This window comes from Cyclopterus lumpus, chromosome 17 (assembly GCF_009769545.1).
Source record: "Cyclopterus lumpus isolate fCycLum1 chromosome 17, fCycLum1.pri, whole genome shotgun sequence".
Lineage (NCBI taxonomy): Eukaryota > Metazoa > Chordata > Actinopteri > Perciformes > Cyclopteridae > Cyclopterus > Cyclopterus lumpus.
In genome coordinates, this window is record NC_046982.1 from 16798592 (window position 1) to 16818741 (window position 20150).

Consider the following 20150-nt stretch of genomic DNA (forward strand, 5'->3'; position numbering starts at 1 on the left):
TATTAATATTAAAGTATCTACTACATGTTTACTATTTCCTGCTCTGTGAGTTTATTTGTTGGACAAAAAGAGTGTCCCCTTTTTCTGAGAGCAAATGAAACCATGGCAGCAGCTAGCCGCTGACCAAAGGTTTTCGTCTTGCCTCATTCCAACTTGTCGTTTGCACTTTGTGTCAGCTGGTCAGTGGGTTGACATGCAGGGACATCTGCTTCCACGCTAAGGGATCCCCGTTACACACAGGTATGTTGGATTTCATTCTTTGTTTCAATACAAAAACATTCATTCTTCTCTCCTTGGAACAAACTTTTATACGTTTATTCTGCTCTTATATCAAAACAACACTGACATTTGGTTTCCTGTTAATTCATAGAAACTTTCCTCATGTTTTGACAGTGAAAAATGGACAAAGAATTGGGCCTGATTCTGTTCCTGGCGCTGCTTCTCTGTCACCGAGGCAACACACAGTCACAAACCTCGTGTCCGTACCGTTGCCACTGTTTCACTTCAGTCCAAATACTGTGTTCTGATGAACGGATGATATCTTTACCCAGGAACATGTCCAGGCAGGTCAAGGACTTTATCCTGGTCAATTCAGCCGTATCGTATCTGTTCTCCCCCACTTTAGAGGAGAGCCCCCAACTCACCAAGCTTATCTTCCTAAGTAATGCACTACGAAGTGTTCACGCTCAGGCGTTTGAGCATCTGACTGAGCTGCAGGAGCTGGAAATCAGTGGGAACCCCTGGCTGGAGCACTTATACTTGGGGACTTTCTCAAAGCAGGGAAACTTGACTAAACTGTTGCTTAACTGCAACAGGTTCAAGACGGTGCTTCCTGGCATGTTTGACTCTCTTAAACAGCTCCAAACTCTGCAGATGAAAGGCAACATCATATCAGATCTGCCTACATTCCTTTTCTTGAACCTTCAGAATCTGCGTGTCCTGGATTTGTCCCAAAATAAGCTTGAAGACGTAAAAAGGGAAGTTTTTTCTGGTCTGGCAAGATTGGAGATTCTGAGAATGAACAACAACCTCATCAGAAATCTGACATCTAACATGTTCCACAATATTTCTCAGCTGATAGAGCTGCACTTTGAGGGTAATAAAATATCAGAACTCGCTGACGATATCTTCTTTGTTTTAACCAAATTGAAGGTGCTGAACCTCCGCGGAAACCTTCTAACAGTTTTCAGCGATAAAGTGTTTGGAGTCGAGACAACACATTTGATGGAGCTGAATCTAAAAGGGAACAGATTGACTGAGCTGTCCTCTCTAGGAAGTTTGACGTCTCTTACCGACCTTATCTTGTCCTCGAACCAGCTCTCCGACCTTCCTGAGGACATTTTTAGAAATGTTACAGCCCTCGAGAATCTTGATCTGTCTGAAAACCAGCTCACCCTGCTGCCTGAAATGATATTTCATAATCTATCTAGCATCAAAGCAATCCATCTAAACAAGAACCACCTGAGCAATGTTAACGGCAAACTGCTTGAGGACCAGCTTCTCCTTCAGCAGCTTTACCTGTCTGACAACCAGCTGGAAAGTCTCCCACAGGGCTTTTTAGACCCTTTTGTCATGCAGCACACGGTGAGACTGCACGGGAACCCCTGGAAATGTGACTGCCGCATGTCGTACCTGCACGACTGGATGCTGACAAACAGCAGAGGTGTAGAGATGCTCGACAGGGTGGTCTGTGCGAGCCCCGGCTATTTGAGGAGCCGGGCAGTCGTCTCAATCGACAAGGAGCAGCTGGTGTGTCCGGTGTCTAAAGATGACATGCCTGATCTCAGGAGCTGTAGCCTTCAAGCTGTCGGTGACACCGTCATTATCAACTGTAAAATGGATACATGTTCTCCACTGACAGTGAAGGTACAGTTTCAGGAGGATGACGGCAGCATTATGGAGCATATTATGAAACATGAGCCTAAATGCAGTAATGAGACAATGATCGAGATCCCTGTTCAGTAGTTTTTCTTCTTCTTCAGACTTTGTTCTCAGTGCATTCAGCGGTTCTTCATACAAAGAGTCACATATATGTTCTGACTGTCACAGTCAATACTCTAAACAAACATCTAACTCACCACCTGATATGCATGCTGCTGAATGATAAGTGGGGTGGATGAACCCTTTTCTTGTAAAGTTCAAAGTTCAACCCATTGCTTATTAAGATTACTGCTCAAAGGAACTTTGAGTAATCATCTGCTGACATGTCGAATCTCAGGAGATGCTTCTGGCTCCATTGTTTGTGTACACTGGCATTGTCAAACTGATCATCAGAACAAGTACAGAATACTTAGGAATGTTTTGAAACAGCTGTTTAAAGGTCAATAAAATGTATTATTTGCTTCTTAAACTGATTTATTTGAATTTAAAATGTAAAAAGGCAGGAAACATGTTGAAGGAAGTATTCAGATCATTCACCTAAAGATCCTGCGTTGTAGAAAGTGACATGTACATGTCTTCTTTCAATATAAAGCAGGTCTTTGTGCTATATAAATAATGTGTCAAGTATCAAGACGCTCAATCCACAAAGACATGCACAGAGCCCATATTCAGGACCCGTGCTTTTAAACTAGTAAACCGGACCTGCGTAAATGTTGTGATGTCGCAACTTTACAGTCACCGGTAGACGTGTCGCTAAACTCTACAAAAGAGACGTCTGTAAATCAGTGGATATTTTTTTTTTGCTGAATCCACTTCACGGTAGGAACACTTGAATAGTCCTTATTTAAATCATTAAGTCCTAAAAGTTGTAAAATGCACTAGTAGCTGAATTCAGAGTTATTTTCCTTCTTCCTTTCATGTGAATGGGCCTGACAACGGGTGCTTGGAGGCGGGGTTAAAGGGAATGTTAGTGTGCTTGCTCAATGGGCTCCATGGATGCTAAAGATCACCGGAAGATCCAGATAATTTTATCTGAATTTTATACTGCGATTTTTGTATCTAACTTTTTTTGCTTCATGCGCCATTCAGCAAATTCATAGGAATGGATGGGGCACAGTTCTCTTCATACATTGACCCACACAGAGAGGCCCGATCCCAGTGTCCCCCCTAAGAACTTAAACCCTGAACCCTCAGGGACTTACTGACGTCACCTGTTAAGTGGTTGAGTGTGAGAGGCTGTAAGGGCGTGACATGGGGTAAATACAAATGGGACAGCACTTTGCTGCAACATATCACGTTACCATGACAATGTAAACTAAATATTATTGACAATTGTAGGTATTTATTTTATATATTTTTAACTCTTTGATTTGAACGTCTTTCAGTCTCTTTCCTCACGAGATCAGAGGTCATTTAAAATAATCTATTTACTCGTTTTTACCAAAACTGTAAAAAAATATAAACAACAATAAAAAAAATAAATGTATGATGAATAATATCTGCTTGCATTCCTCTGATTTCATGTGTTTTATGGTCCATCTTTAATCCTTAATGTTTCTAATTAAATGTAATTTGTCTTCATGTTTCCACTGGTAACCCTGTGTTGAACGTCACATTGCTATGAATTGTGGGTAATCTGCAGAAATGCTGATTTATGGAAAGGGTTGACAAAAACTCTGACCCATCAGAGAAGACTGGGCCAGTAAGACAAGAAATATGTGGGTTTTTTTTTTTACATGAAAGCACTTAAATATTTTCTGGTAGAAACCCTAAATAAAGTAAGAACCTGGAAAAGAGCTTGATATATCTCCTTTAACTACAGTTGTATATACCACAATGTAAAAGTATTCAAATTCAAGTCAAAATGTGCGGAAGTATCATCAGCAAAATGTATTTAAAAGTAGAATAGCTCTGGTCATTGTTGTGATTAGTGTATATACTATTGTATCATATGTGATTGGATTATTATTACTGATGCAATAATGTGTATGCAGCATTTTAATGATGTATTTGGTCATGGTGAAGCTAATTTTTTGGTATATATCATTGTTGGGTAGTTTTACTCATAGCATTAAATCAAATGAGCTCAACATTGCTTTTATACATAAAATCATGATCTATAAAGAAACCTGTTATACATGCGTAGTGCAATATCTTCATCTGTAGGAGAAGTATAAAGTAGTATAAAATGGAATTCTACATGTGACTCAAAATTGTACTTGGCACACTTGTATATATAATTTATTTTTTACAGGATTGTACACATGAACCGTCTCGTCATCTTGGGGTTTCAAAGGTTGATCACTCTACTGCTCCTGGACACTGGGAGGGACGATAAAGAGGGAGGGAGGGGGGAAGCCCAGACACAGCAAGGCTCACAGATGGCTACACCTTGAATACAGCACTCTACCCCGGGGTTAATGAGGGTCAAAGGCCAGGGGGTCGATTGGGTCCTCCGTCCGAGTTGAATGACATCACAATTCACATGACAAAAAGAGGTGACTGTCTTACTCCCAAAGTTGGGAGTGATGGCATGAAATTGGAGGTAATCCACACTTGAGCAAAACTCTGGTATAAACAGGACATTTAACATGTAAAGCACTGGGTTGTTAGCTAATGAGCAACACGACATGTGGAAGTCTTTAAATGCATATCTGTATTCAGTGAGAGTGGCCAGGGTTTACATTGATAATTTAGAGCGGCCTAAACAAACCTCATTCTCCTCCACAAAATATTGATGGTATTAACACAAATAATGATCAGCTCGCTCTCAGCTCTACTTAGCATTTTGGCTTCGCTTACTCTTTGTTTGTTTGTTACGGTCCACAGCTTTACTATTTTGGTTCACTTTCATCATTGCAGCAGTGAACAAATCGGAGCATTTAACTGCTGCAGACATTTTTATTGAGTTGGTGGGAGAGTGACTCCTGTACTTACTTACATTTATTAGGTCAACCGAAACATTGATTCCACATGAATGCCAGTGTTTCTCCGTGAATGGCTCCATATATGCGTAGCTAACACGTTAGCCACATCAACTTTACAAGGTTGATATGTCAATGTTGTGTTTGTACCTTTGTTGTGCTGCCCCTCAGTGTCCAAAAACTAAACTAAACTAAACTAATGCAGCTTCAAGAAAAACCTTTTCTGGAGTTTCTGATAATATTGCATTCAGGATATTCTGTATCTTAAGTTGCATAATATTAAATATATATTCCAAACTCAAGTGCCGTGTTTTTGGCTGCACAGTTTACATATTTGATACTTATTTAGCCAAAACTGTGGTTTATATATTTGGCTTTTTTTGAAGAGTGTGGCATTGCCAGTAGAATTTAAGCTTATGTTATGTGGGTTTGAGTAATGACTTGATGAAGATATTTGTAGAGCTTAAACTACTGTTAGGTACAGCATATATTTAGAGGTTAATAGAGATATCTTCAAAACCAGAACACCTGTCAGTGTCCATCACTGCCAATTACTCTCATTGGCCTCACAGCAGCAGGGCCTGAGTGCCGTGAGGCAGCACTGACCCCCGTCGTCAGATCCCATCTCTCTGTCCCGCTTAGTTGGCAGTTAGCGGCGGACACCACGCTGCATACCACGCTCTTTAGATGGGAGAGGAAAGAAACAGAGGGGTGGAGACATTATCTGGTGAGACAATGTCCAAAAAAACACAAAGCACTGGGGGGTTTCCCACAGAGTTTAGACCGGCCTGTGAGGAGGGAGGTGGCGAGGGTTGGTCAGCGACCTCGGGACAAAGAGTAGAGGTCATCTCAGACTCAATGCCTGGGCCAAGAATTCAAGAGGGGAGTTTTTTGGTCTGAAAATTGTAACTAATTTCAGATCAGGTGTATCATCAAAATTATCATTAATAATATCACACTGAATTACAAACACGGTGCATATGTCTTAATCATAAATGTCAAATTCGTAGACATTAATGGAACATTTATCTCTACTTTGATTATGAGGCTCATTGTTTTGGAGGGGTTTCAGCTTATTGTAAATGAGCTCAGTCATCCGTGAAATGATAACCATCACCAGTTGCTATTATGAGGGCAGGTGTCTATTAGATTATCTCTCTCGCTCAGCCTATGAGATTGTGATACACATCCTCCATGACACAATGACCTAAACACCATTTTGCACACTCAGAATGGGAGCCTTGCTTACAAACAAGGGTCAATATTTACCCCTCAGTGCACCCAGGCCCCTGGGTGGAGGATAAATTGGTGTTGCTGACCAAATTAAGAACAGCTGACCTGATGTGGGTGTTAAGTGGACGCAGAGATGTTACCAAAATGGTAATCTTTTGCATGATATGCTGGCTTTTGTCTTGTCCATTCTTATTGGAGGACAACAAGAGGCTATAAGCTCCTTATAATCACATTACAATTATGGAGGATGAATCAGAAACGATGGCCCTACGGACCCTGCTCTTATACGCCTATACTTGTTTTGTTTCCAGCTCCCCAGATAGAGATGTTTTATTATGCATGCATGCAGTCTGAATTTAAGGGTCACTGCCAAACCTGTTGCTCCAAAACAATTGAAAAAATACCTCCCGCACTCCAACGACCAGCGGCAGAAGTAATCTCTGAAAAGGCCATTGTTTCACAATGGAACGACACAAAAATGTTGCTTGAGTGCTCTTCAAAAATGATGGTTTAGCAAAAGCCCTGCTAAGCATCATTCATTTCACATATCATGAATACAGTACCATCAGGTCCAAAGCTGGTCATGTCCTGGTTCCAAGTTTAGCGTGTACAGCCGCGACTTGTTTACATTTTAAAATGAAGTGTCACTCTTCAGTGCTTCACAAAACCATGAACTGAATCCATTAATTATGGCCCACATGCTGCAGCTGGTATCCAAAGGGAAGTGGTTGAGGTAATCTGGCAACCTAAAGATTAAAGTTATCTGCCAAGTGCTTTGTTGTGATCTATAAAGCATAGACAAATGCTGTATTATACATTTATAAAACTATTAGTTACAACTTATAAAGTACCTAACCCCAACCCTAAAATAGAACATTTCCTGACACATCTAGATGTATAACCATTGGCTGTATACGGTCTCAAAACAGATTGACTAACATTATTCCATACCTTATTTTTGATATCAATGGAAGTGACTTTAATTCAGTCATCAACTGAGCACAAGACACGCCAACAACGTCACATCATACCAAAAACTTTCTCTCTACAGAAAAGATTACAGACTTGGGTCTTGGCGATTATTGGAGGCTATAAAACCCAGATTCTAATGAAAAGATTTACTTTTCACAGTCCACCAAGTAGTCCTAGTAATTTGATGATGACTGATATATCTAACTCCACAATCCATCCAATAACTATATCAGACCACGCTCTAACCAGCTTAATCTTGAACTCACCCTCAGATGGCGCCATAATATATCATTACTTCAAGACAAGGAATTAAACACATATTTCAAGAAAGACTGACTACCATTTCCATGCACTCTTATTCTGCCCACCAGTACAAAACCTCTGGAAAGAAATAACTGCTAAACTATACCACTGTTCTTTGAATGCAGCATCCTCCGATCCCCGTCACTGTGCATAGGAGACTTGGAAATATTTGACACAACACGTAAACAAATCACAACGCCTCTTCTGGTATTCCTACCTATGCCAAGAAAACGATTCCACTAAATTGTTACTCAGAGGTTTGTCCACGTCCACCTCCACAGTAGTTAAATATTTGAACACAACAGGTAACACTTGAACAAAAATCAGCCCTTCTTACAAGTATGAATAAATATATATTGTTATCTATAAATGCATTTGCTTATATGCACAAATAGGACACACACTATTCCAAACACACACTCTTATGGGGCAGACATTCAAGGGGAAAACACACAGACACAAACACACAACACCGAAACGGCTTACAAGATTGTTATTGTCGCATTGATTTATTTATTTTTTTTCAATCATTAATCAATGCATTTTTTCCTCTTCCAACCGAGTCCTTTTGTTTGTTTCTATTATTGCTGCCGCAACAAATGCCTCAAAAACTGACTCCACACAGCCGCTTCCCCACATTGATTGTTCACCACGCATCTTCCTCACTGCATATGTTAATTGTTCTATTTCAGTATTCTTTATGTTGTCCACCTGTATCCGCCCGTTTCCTCCTCTCTGAATGTCATTGTATCTTTATAGTTGGAAATTAAATAAATAAATGGCAAATTCCTTGAAGAAAGTGTCTCTGTAACACCCTGTTAGTTCTGTCCCCCCAGTGTCTGTTGATTGTTCATTCCCTTCACCTGCTCCTCTGCCTCCTTGATTACTAATGCCCTACACCTGTGGTTTCCCCCTTATATATACTCCCATTCTTTCCCTTGTGCCCTGCCAGATTGTTGTTTAGTCCTGTTGTTAATTCATGTTCCTGTAGAGTCCCTGTGTTAGTCGTTTGTGTCACTTTGCCTTTCCAGCCTGAGTTCCATGTTTTACCTTTTTCTGAGTAAAAAGAGCTTTTTGTTTCCCCGTACCTGGAGTCCTGCCTACTTCCTCTGCACCTGATTTTTTTGCCTCACCACACCTCGTGACAGACATGACAGTCTCAGACATTTCTGTCCGTTCTCATAACACTGAACTCACCAACGTAAGTGCTGAGTGACATTGTTGTAACAAAGTTGTTGGCTCAAACAGGGCAAAAAGCACAAGCTAAACTGTGCAACCGGATCATCTGACAAGTTACAAACGTGCCAACAATGTTGTCAAGTTATTATTTTTGCGTTCAAATGATTGGATTTTCAAGAGGCAGACAGAAAACACAGGAAAGAGTGAAAGGAGACGTCATGCAGTAAAGGTTAGTTTCAAACTGAAGGCATTGAGGTTTGAACAATGGTCAAGATTTAGTTCACTGTGGCCCCAAAAAGTCAAATTAATTTGAAAACCAGTAAATTGGTCTGAACATTTTAGCATTTTGTTTTCCCTTCCACAGAAGTTTGGCTGACTTGGAAGTTGGTTTAAAACCTACGATAATGTGACTGCGTGTGTTTCTTGCCCTACTGGATTTCATTTCAGGAATTTGGCCAATGAACGTTGTAAGTACAATGTTATTATGACTTATAAGACCAAATAACCCATTTCAAAAGTTAAAAAAAGTAATACATTTTTTATTCCTTATGAACTCTGTCAGGTTGGCTCATGCCTCACACATGGTGTGTCAGACTTGCCAGGCCCAAACGTTAAGGCTGAAATTGGAGCATTTGTGTTATGGGATGTCTCACGTCGATGGGACCCATGCAGTGAACGTGTATCTATCTTTATGGTCTTCTTCGTTGGCAAAGAAAACAAGAGCTCCTCTCCCTCACCCCGACATGCAGCACAACATCTCCTTTGAAGATGTGATGCTTGTGGTGCAGAACCAAAGTTATTTGGTTTTAATAGTCATGCCATTATCACTGTGTGGCTCCAACGTGATAAATGTTCCACTTATTGTGTCACGCTGATACTAGATTCCCCCCCCCGGAAGCTTCACTTCCATCAGTATGTTGTTGAGATTTTCAAAAACAACCAGCTAAATCAAAAAGGGATGAATTGGAGTGAAGGGACAAAGAGCATTGTTCATTCACTATTGATATCGACTGCATAATCTATTCATTAGCATTGATGTGAACCACCGTTGACTACATCCACCCCCATCAAACACCATAACAACCATAAGAACAATATACCCCAATTCACCCACAGAGGCGGAGGCAGTGAGGGTTTCCGGTGAGCGTCAGGGGGAAACTGTCTCGACAAGCGGGGGACCTGTCACTGTCACTTTGTTTGTGAGGGCAGACCATCAATCATGCAGCACAGCGGACCTGCTTCACATGAACTATTCAGCGTTTGGGAGAATACTGCATCAGACTGCGGGTTTAATGAGACTGGGGCAGGGAGAGAGGATATCAAGCAATTAGACAAAAGATGGAAGGAGGGCACCAACACCGATAAACAGCACACATTATATAGCACACAAACCTCCATCAAAACCACTCCAGGTCCTCCATCATATAGGTATGGAGAGGAGCGACCTGTCAGAACTTCACTGCTCCTCTTATCTGAACAGCCCGGCCTGAGGAGTTCTCAAAAAGCCTTTAAGACCAGGACCTTTGAGAGGGGGCAACAATAAGCCTTCTTTAGCACGGTAAAAGTGACAGCATGGTCCTCTCCCCCCCCTTACAGCCATTAAACCTCTTCCTGGATAAACAAGGGGAAGGCCCTTTATGAAGATGGAGAGGCTCACAAAGAGAGGAGCCATTGAGCCACTGAGGGGCCCGTCTTTGTTTTTGTGTTCAGGGTCTTCTCAAAGGATACTCTGATAGAAGGGGGAGCTCTTATTTTTGTCTTTTAGTCCTCCTTACTGCCAGTCTTCTCTCAGCTGTGCCAAAACAAAGATGTAAACTTAATTGACTGTATCATTTGCACAAAGTGAGGAGTTTTAACAGCTGTTAGAGTGCCCGATTGATGATTTGATTCACACTCACATGGCTCCTTATGTTGAAATGCAGAATTACAAATTATTTTCAATAATTGCTCCTTGCCACATATTAACAATATTTACACACGTGCACAGAATATTGTACACCTGTTTCTCAGTTCTTTGAGAAACAAGAACAACTTGTAATCAGGAACCGTCCAATGGTCGTAGATGGAGTGCGTTTGCCTTTGGAGGTGCCACCTTTTGATGCTGTCAAAGGGGGGCCTTGTCTTCTGGTGATGGGCTGACAGGGCTGTTGATGGGTTGCAAGATTTAGGGCAACATGCTGTTGGAGCTGCGTGGTCTTTGGAGTGTGAATGAGGGGCACCTGTGACCTCTGGTCACGCTCTGCTTGCGGCCTGCTGTGTGAGCACCACGCTCAGGACACACGCTGCGACTGTCAGCCCTTTAACTGTCCACTAAATGGACAATGATTGGACGGGCTCTTCAGGTCTGCTGCGGTTAAGCTAGTGTGTACGCACACACTTATGGCATCAAATCAGATCTCCTGCTTTATGAAAAGATTGAATCGTTCTATAAATATCAGTTATCGCTCTTCTGGTGGCAGATAATGCAGGGAAGAGTAACAACGTACACTTAATCCTTGAGTAATCCCAAGAATTGATTTAGTCTTCATTTAGCCCCGTCTTTAACTTTACAATCATGCCCTAATATACAGTATTTCAGCATGATTTCCAGACAGACCTGCATGCAACAGAAGACTGCACGCCTTTTGTTTCCTCTCAGTTTCTTTACCTCATTAGAGAGGTATTTACTTTCAGTCACTGCAAAGGGGATGAGCGGGTGTGGACCACGCACCCAGGAAGGGGGCTATAATTAAATGGCTGCTGTCCACGGGATGTTAATTGAAAAGATGTTTACAGGTTTGAGATAAAGTCAAAGTGTTAACTATATAGCATTTTTCAAAGGTAGCACAGGCTCACCTGCCTCTAAATGAGTGGACATTGACATGACAACCTGATGGTGTTATTGAGGGAGGAGAGACGACAAAGACGCCATAGCAGCAAATATTGCATCATAGAAATATTTTATTTATCTCAAAAAAATACAGTGCTTTGCAAGGATTTTCCTGACCTGCTGCGGCAAATGCGTCGTATCAAAAACAGGGGAAACAGCGGGCAAGAGACCAGGAATATCTCCTGATGTCCATATAAAAACACAAATATGTGTGTAAACATCCTTTTGAAGTAGGTATTGAAAACATTTACAAAATTTACAAAAAATAGTCCTTTTCCTCCAAAAAAAAAATCAGTTGAGCTGAATTCCTACCATGGTCTCCACACAGAGTCTAAGGTGCCCTGAGGTGCAACGGGTGACATGTGATGGCTGTTTTGTGCTCCGAGAGGCATCAGAGCAGCGCTGGAAACAAGAAAAGCAAACTGTCCATCCCGCGTTGGCACCACCTGGAAGCCACCGTACAGCTTCATCGCTTCAGGGGAAGCGTGCATTGATGAGCCACTTTTGGAAGGCATCTGTGGAGCAGAGACCGCTGTGATCTGTGGACCTGTCTGTCCGAGTCCCAGTGCGACTGGGTGAGGCGCGTAGAAGTTCACAGGGTTGATCTGGGTCACGCAGGATGCGAGGTGGCTGAGGAGACGAGTCCTCACCTCTGTGTTCACTCCTTCACTTGTGGAGAGGAAACGGGTGACCTCTCCTACACACTCGCTGAACCCGGCTCTGTATTTACCCAGGACGCATGGGTCTGTGTTCACAGCAGCTGGAGCAAAAATACAAATATATACAAATTAATACACACATTTATAGTATTGAGTATGTGCTATACAGTAAAGCAAATATTAAGAGATTAAGAGTTTACAAATCAAAATAATATTATTAAATAATTGGCAATTTGGCTAACTTGAATAATAAAATACACATTCTCGTCATTAAGCTCATGGGGCTATGTGCAATCAGGTCAAGCACACCAGCTGTGCGTGAGTAATACATCATCGTGGAGACCCTGGGAACATGTACCATCTAAAATTAGACATCCACAACATCAGTCCAGAAACGGTACATACTCGTCATCTGAAGTCGCTGCAGGTTCCTGAGGTGCTTCACAGTCATCTCCAGGATATCCGCCTTCTCCAGTTTGGAGTGTCTGGAGCTCTAAAGGGACGGAAGTGACGATTAAACGCTGAATCCATACTTTCAATCTATCTTAATGTCTAATTTTGACATCCTTACATCTTTCTTGAGTGCGTCCAGGATGAGAGTCTTCAGCTGGCTCAGACTCTCATTGATGCGCGCACGTCTCCGTTTTTCCATGATTGGTTTGGAGGACTTGAAATAGATAAGAAGAAGTTCATATGACAGTTTCAAAATAAAACAATAGCTGTGAAACAAAAGAATATTAGCAAAATAAACTGTTCCGATAGTCTACCTTTCTGTTCTCTGTGAGACTCCGGGGTTTTTCGGGTGTGGAGTCTCCACTTGCCGGCGTGGGAGCCACGGCGGCCGGAGAGGTTCTCTCTAAAGTACCGGCTGGCATCTTCGGGCTTACAAATAAAAAACTCGTCCAAACTATTTATCAATAACAGGAATACCAAGTCCGTCCCGTGCAGTGAGTCCCGCGTGCACCACGGAGCAGTTTACTGATGACAAATGTCACAAGTGACTTCTGTCTCCTCGCCAAACTGACACCCAGTCCGCTCCTGTTTCCAGCGCCTGGGGTTTATTTATAGAGTCCCTGAGCCTGCACGCGAGCGGCTCGTGTGCGAGTTCCCCCGGTTTCATCATTCCGTCCAATGGGCGCGCGGGACTCGGTGCCGGGGAGGCGACGGGCTCGTGCGACAAGGCGCTCCCATTGGCTACCTGTCAGGATGCTGAGGTACTATTTTACAAAGAAGAGCTGTTCGGCGACTCAGGTGTGTTAACTCTTAAATGAACACACTGCCTCATGTTATTGTTGTAGATATGGTAGAACAATTTGATTTATTTGATCTGTTCATAACTCCTTGGCTGAAACAAATATGCTTGTTCGCACAACTGTTTTGCTTGAATAAAAAATATAAAATAAAACGCTGCTCAGCAGCTGCAACGACATATTACACTGTAATTAATGTTAAATACATTCGTCAATTTCGTGGTTTAATCTGTTATATTAATACATTAATGCAATAATTGTCTAAATATATTGTTGTCAAATAGAGATATACATTGTTAGTTTTTGCGTTATGTTGGTTAATTCAAAAACAAGTTCAAACTTTTTTACTCAAAACTAATCATCACAAATTCTTTATCATTTGGCACATTTTGTAATAAACAAATACAGAAGCTGTTCTATGGGTATTTTCTAGCACTTTTATTTAGAGTTCGTGAGAGTTTTTTTTATTAAGGTGCCAACCACACATCCCAAAAGTAAAACTAACTTTGATGAATTTGGAGATTAATTGATGATTACATTATGTGGTATAACAGCCTGAAAGTTCAGTCATGCAAAAAATAATGCAGCTTCTGCAACAGGACATCCTTTATTTATTTAATTAAAAAAGCTGTCCAGAGAACTTATTCACTTCCAATTGTACAGGTTCTTTATCTGCGTGTATGTCTGTTTTAAGTTAACACACTCGCACACAGACACACTTCTTCGGGGGTCATCGAGTGCTTCAGACTTTGAGGTGAAGACCTCATCCTCTGACACACTCCAGGCCTGATGTCCAGTGAAGTAGAACATCTCTGACACACTCAGCCGTCCTCTGGCTGCAGTGAACTCTGACACCTCCGGTCTGTTATCGCAGGTTGAGCTCTGTGTTCCTAATATAAAACTATTATCATTATTATTTATTTATGTATTTATATATAGATAAATGTGGCACCATTTCAGCACTAGTTACTTTACAAAATCATACATTTATGAGCTACTTTTTATTGTGCTGTTTGGAAAAGGTTACGTGTACAAAATCCTCACAGATATTATTAAGAGCCCAGTATTTCTGCACTTAAAACACATTTTCATGTAGATTCCTTCTCTTTTGCCAGACTAAATTCACAAATAAACACATTTTATTGGCTAATGTATGTATAGAAAAAGTATGTATAGAAAATGCTTTTGTATTTTTTGTTTCATCAACATTCAAATTTAGAATTCTTTTTTTTCCCCATTTGCACTGAATTTGTTGAGATAAAAGGAGAAAGAAAACTTTAGAAAAGGCTACTTTCTGTTTTATTTGCAAAATGGTTACAAAACAAATACTGAGGATGCAATTTGTTAACCTGATTGTATAGATAAAGGTTAGGGGAAAAGTATTTTCCTTGTTTAAATCTTTATTTGCTCAATATTTTTGATTTATAAAGAATAGAATCCGCTACAAAATAATTATTCGCCGTAGTAGTAGGATAACTGAATGTAAAAACTGAACTTGTGCTGCATGTTCGCTGATATTTTTATTGACAGGCATCTCTACCTCTCCAGGTTTCTCATCAGATGCCTTCATCCTCCCTGATGGACTTCAAACGCTCTCCTTAAAGCACCTAAATCCTCAGAGGTGAAATGACCCCAAAAGCCAGGTCAATGTTTGCATCGACAGTTTCTTCTCTGTCTGGGAGTGACAACTTCAAGCATCACTGGCTCCTTTACACAAGTCCATATCAAATGAAGTTAGATGAGTCGAACTCCCAGTCGAAATGGGTTTTATCTGTTATAAAACAAAAGATAAGTGGATCAGTGTTGATGTTTTCTTTGCTAAAATAACTCATTCAGGATAAGAGGACTGTTGCTCTCGTTGATAATAGAACATAAAGACAGACGTGTTGTTGTTTAGGTTAAACTCATAAGACACAAAAGAAAATAGCTTATTAAATGTACCAAGTAAAGCGTTTAGCAGGAAAACAGGAAGCTACGCTGTTCTATCTATGGCCAACTGCTCTCGTAAAAATGAATCCTCTCACTGGATGCTTTAACAAGATGCTCCTTTGAAACAGCCCGAGGTTCTGCTCACAGCAGATGAGAAGGTTTTCTGGAGAAGAGGCCAAACAACAATAAATTACATCCTATCAGTCCTGTTTTCAGTGAGCCTGCTGCTCTGCCACAAACAGCCCTTTATTGTGCCAATGGGGATGTGGACATGGAGTTTATAGCGGAGCCCTGATGTGTATCAGTGTGGGAACCCTGGGGTGGGAGGCTCCAGGGAGCCAAGAAAGGGTGAGGAAGCTATCAAGGTCAGCATGTGACTGATAACCACAAGTTTAGGGAAACAGGAGCAGAAAGATATAAATACTTTTAATAACCGGGACAGATATTATATTATATATATCCTTTGATTTTCATCCACACAAGAAACTCAGAAAAAAAGAAGCCTATATTCTCAGATAGCCATGTCCTCAATCTATTTAATTAATCAACTAATATTATGTTGTTGTTGTTTTTTAATGATCTTTATGAGACAACGATAGCTGAATCGTCTACAAACAGAGCTTGAGCACAACAGAGCTTCTACATGTCATCAGTATAATGTCATTTTATTGTGGAAACAATTAGCTTTCATACCCTGGAATTACTGCTCATGTAGTGGAGACATTTTTTGTCAAAAACTAGATTTGATCAAATTTGATAAATCTCTCTGCGGTCTCGACACGGTCGCCACCCTCCTGTCAATGTCCACCTGGTCTGAACGTGCCCCCCCCCCCCCCCCGCATGCCACCACCGCCATGTGGGCAGTGAAATGACCATCCTCATCTTCAAATACTGCGAAGGTTTTCCTTTCAACTGCTGGTATGAAAACATCTCAGGCCAGGAGGGGAGGGCACAGACAGAGGGGATCACTTAAACATCTCATCCAGCGCTCCGCTAGCTCTCCGTCCCTTCTTCTCCCTTTGAATTCCCCCTTAAAGAGGGGGGGGGGGGCTCTCCCATAGCAACTCCCAGCCCCCGGCTCTGCCTGCCTTTTGTCCCCCTCCCCAACAGCAGTTTCTGCTCCAGAAGCCTTAGACAAGGCCTCCATTAATTGCGGGCCTGTGTGGAATACACGTGGGACAATGGGCCCAACAGAGTGTCCGGCCCCCAGACAAGGCTGGAAACAAGTGGTACAGGAATCCGGCAGAATAGACTCGTCCTGGCTGATGTCACTGAATACATTTACCTACCTCAGAGCACATTCACTCTGAGCTTTGTTTTATTTGGACAAAAAAAAAAGAAGGGGAAGGGGGAGGTAGCAGTATCAATAGAGAAGAGTAGCTGAAGGGGGGGCTCAAGGATGGGAAATAACTGGTCGTCATGGCGACGTGCTGAATCAAAAATATGGTCGTATTTAGCGGAGGCAGAGATGTAAAAAGGGTAGAGGGCATTAGATTAAACCCTGCGTGAGATAAGAAAAGGCTGAAAACAGAGGTTTAGTTTTTTTTAGCGTATTCAGCCCTGTTTATACGGTAATAAAGAGCGAATAAAGGAGCGGGAGATTAGGAGACTCATCTAGGCTCATGTTTGTCAACAACAACCTGAGTAGTTTCAAGTCAGCTTATTCCAAGTCAGTACACCAGCAGAGAGGATGCTTAGCTGTGGCAAGTGAAGCTGCGGAGGAGAAGGGGACCATAGCAACTGGTATTTCAGCAGAACAACCTGCCATCTGTCACCTAACGTGGTGGGTTCTTTCTTTAAAAGATGCCAGCATTTAGATCTCCAACTTGGAGGCAAAGGCAATGAGACTGAAGTCTTATTGAACTCTAGGTCTCCCCCTTTGAAAAGGGAAACCAGTCATCGCCTTATCCCTCATCAAATTGAAAAACGCTTTTTGAGATTCTAAGAGAGGCCTCACATTTAATTTTTAAAACCCAGACATGAAAGTGTTCCCAAACCACATTCAGTGGTGGAGAAGTCTTTAAAGGACTAGTTAGCATGTAGATTATATGCATTTCAGTGCATTGTCAAAGTATCTAAGTGTATTTACATGTTAATATGTTCAGGGATACTATCGTCTTGAAAAGGTGTTGGGGGGAGGTTGGTTAACCGTGTATTTTTCCTCTGTGGACCATGGGAATGTGATTTCTTTGTGCCATGAAGGTTCAAACACATTCCTGTAAGGCCATTGATTTTATGAGCATTGATTCCTTGCATCAAATCCGGGCTATAAAGTGAAGCTATTGTCCATAAATATACTGTAAAGTTAACTTAGCTACAGCTTAAACTATTCTTTTTGTCTTTTTTTCCGACAGATAAAAGACCGTAGAATTGGTTGTTTTTAAACCAGCACCAAGCCCGAAAAGCGTCAACATTGAGCCCTGCTGATGCGCTGCCATGTGGTGTTCATCCTGATCCAAGCTTAGTCCATATCCACGAGTGTGTTTGCATTAGGATTTATGAATGTGAAGATGGCCCATTCTTGCCACTCAAGATGACTCACAAGACCAGCGTTTTGGCCACTTACGCTGTGAAAGCAGCCTGGGGGATGCCCTTTCAGCACTCGAGGACCTCTGGCTGAGTCCCCTTCACACGGAAGATCAGCCTCACTTGGGAAAAAGTCCCTGCTCTTTACAGGGGGAGCTGTCCTGAGGGATGGCGCGCTCCTTGTCCCAGGGCCTCCCTTCTTCACCTGCCGGCTTAGTGCTCATCACTTATGCACATAATCCCTGGTTAGTGCATGTGATCCACCGGCCGGGGCCCGGGCCCCCGAGCCTCCCCTGCTCACATGCTTGCTGGGTGGCTCCTGGGTGGCCATGGCAACTCTCATCTTCTCATGACAGTTAGGCTTCAGTCATGGCTCTAAGTCCCTCTTCAGTCTCTGTGTGCCTTTTTCCGTCCACTGCTCTCTGTCTCCTAAAGCCCTCCTCTGTGTGTGTGTTGCTCCATCTATGGCTCTCTGTGTCTCTTTTCTCCCAGCGTGGCTGTTCCCATGCGTCGGCCCAGCTGAGTCTGAGAAACAGACTATAACTCAGCAACACTTTCAGGGGCCACTAAAGTGCATTAATGCTATTCTAGTTTAAACTTAAACTACAGATTGTGGACCAAATGAAGGTCTGACCTCATTTTCTATTGCGAGTCTGATCTGTAACCTGAGATTGTAAGATACACTTGTGCACTTCTTTTCAGTGTGGTCACTGCAGGCCTCTTGAGTGCAGATCATCTTACGTCAGCGCAACCCTGCAGCCTCGACCATTAGTTTGTTTAAAGTGCTGAATATCGCACGGGCCCTCGAGGGAGAGCGGGAGAGGCAACCCAAGCAATGTTGTGTGGCCCCACACTAACAAGTGTCACAGTGATCCGGACCGGTCCTCCCCCTGTGTGAACGCCATGTGAGAGGCGGCTCCATCCATGCCCCTGCCACCTCCACACAAGGCCCTCCATTGACTTCTAACCTGTTGAGGGACCACGGGGGACAAAGAGCTGCGGGGTGGGGCCCGTCCCTCCAACAAGCCTGTGAACAAACGTTAACACGGCTGCATCTGTCCACCCCCTGAATCACTGAATTTATTGACCAACCACAGAGCCCATTCAGGCCGGGAAGAACTGATAAAGGAAGGGGGACAGGGACGCCATGAAGGGCCGGAGAAGGAGCCCATGCTTACGGGACAGGAGGGAGGAGAAGGCCTTTGTGACCGTCTGGTAGGTCACAGACCTTTTACCAGACGTGGTTGCCTTTGTGTCATCTGTAAAATGAAGCCAACCGTAAGTGAGCATCAGGTTGGCCTTGTGTCCTGACTATAAATCAAGACGGGGGCCTTATGAGTGTCCAACTACTTTCAGAGAAGCTGCAGCAGATTTCTGCTCGCAGACTTTATGAAGAATAAGTGAACGCATGGGCTGTTTGACAGACACATTGAGAAAGCACCTGAAATGATAACTTTTGCTGCACAAAAGTCTGCAACAGTGGCCGTTACTCTACAAGTTATTCTAAGCAGTCCTGATCATGTGGCGGGGACTGTTGTGAGTAAAGGAACAAAGACTAGGCGTAGGCCCAAAGCACACAACTCGCATGGGTAAAAGAGAAAGGAGAAATGTTTGAAATAGCGCACGTCTGAGCGCAAGCTTGAGAAAATCTTTTTGGGGCGAGTTTCTGGCTGTGAGGAAGAAAGGCTGTGTGTTTTAGCTTCTTTATGTCCCTCCACCACTCTCCATCTGTTGCTCCAGCGATACAAAAGGAATACAGCAGAGAGGACACAAAAACCCATATTGCTTTGTGGAGAGGCAACACTATCCACCAAACTACATCGCAAACACGGATGGAAAGCAAGCCATCTCTGTGCCCACCAGTGTTTACTGAAAAGATGATCCGTGCAAGTCAGGGAGACACACATGAATTCATGATGCCTCCTCATCCTCATCATGAATATTCCCAAAAAGGCTCTTCCCTGATCTGTGGGAGATTCTTTTCTTTTCGGTACAAGCGAGGACCCCCTTCCCTTTTTCACCGTCCCCCTTAAATCCACCCATTCACTGCCTGTAGGCCCTGATCTCCACATGAAATGATACCCCTCTTTCTCCTCCACTCTCGCGCCTTTAAGCACCCATATGCCAGGCAGCGAGGAGGCTGGGAAAGCCCATAATTGATCAGTAAGTCTTGGCTGAAAAAGTGTGACCAAGGTCAGCCCCCCACGAAGCACACAAGAGTGGCTTAATATACAGATTTATTGGGAAGTTTAATGGGAGTTCTGCAGAGCAAACACAGCAATATTTGTTGCCAGACACTGAAACATTTTGTTAAAATAAGAAAATAAGTACAAATACTGTATTGCAATTTTCAAAAAACGTATTCCCTTAATAAATGTTATTTATTATGGCAATAAAGACAAAAATGAAGAGACTAACTCTCATA

At 42.5% G+C, this 20150-nt stretch overlaps 2 protein-coding genes across 2 annotated transcripts; one reads left to right on the plus strand and one right to left on the minus strand.

Moving 5' to 3' along the window:
* The first annotated feature begins 399 nt into the window (after window positions 1-399).
* On the plus strand, window positions 400-1965 carry LOC117746374 (carboxypeptidase N subunit 2-like). The gene has a single exon (XM_034555456.1). The coding sequence runs from the start codon at window positions 400-402 to the stop codon at window positions 1963-1965; it is 1566 nt and encodes a 521-aa protein (XP_034411347.1).
* A 9704-nt stretch (window positions 1966-11669) lies between these two features.
* Window positions 11670-12895, minus strand: LOC117746678 (transcription factor HES-1-B-like). Its single transcript, XM_034555964.1, has 4 exons — window positions 12788-12895; window positions 12592-12687; window positions 12426-12513; window positions 11670-12121 (listed from the first exon to the last, which is right to left on the minus strand). The coding sequence occupies exons 1-4, from the start codon at window positions 12893-12895 to the stop codon at window positions 11670-11672; spliced, it is 744 nt and encodes a 247-aa protein (XP_034411855.1).
* Between the last annotated feature and the right edge of the window lie 7255 nt (window positions 12896-20150).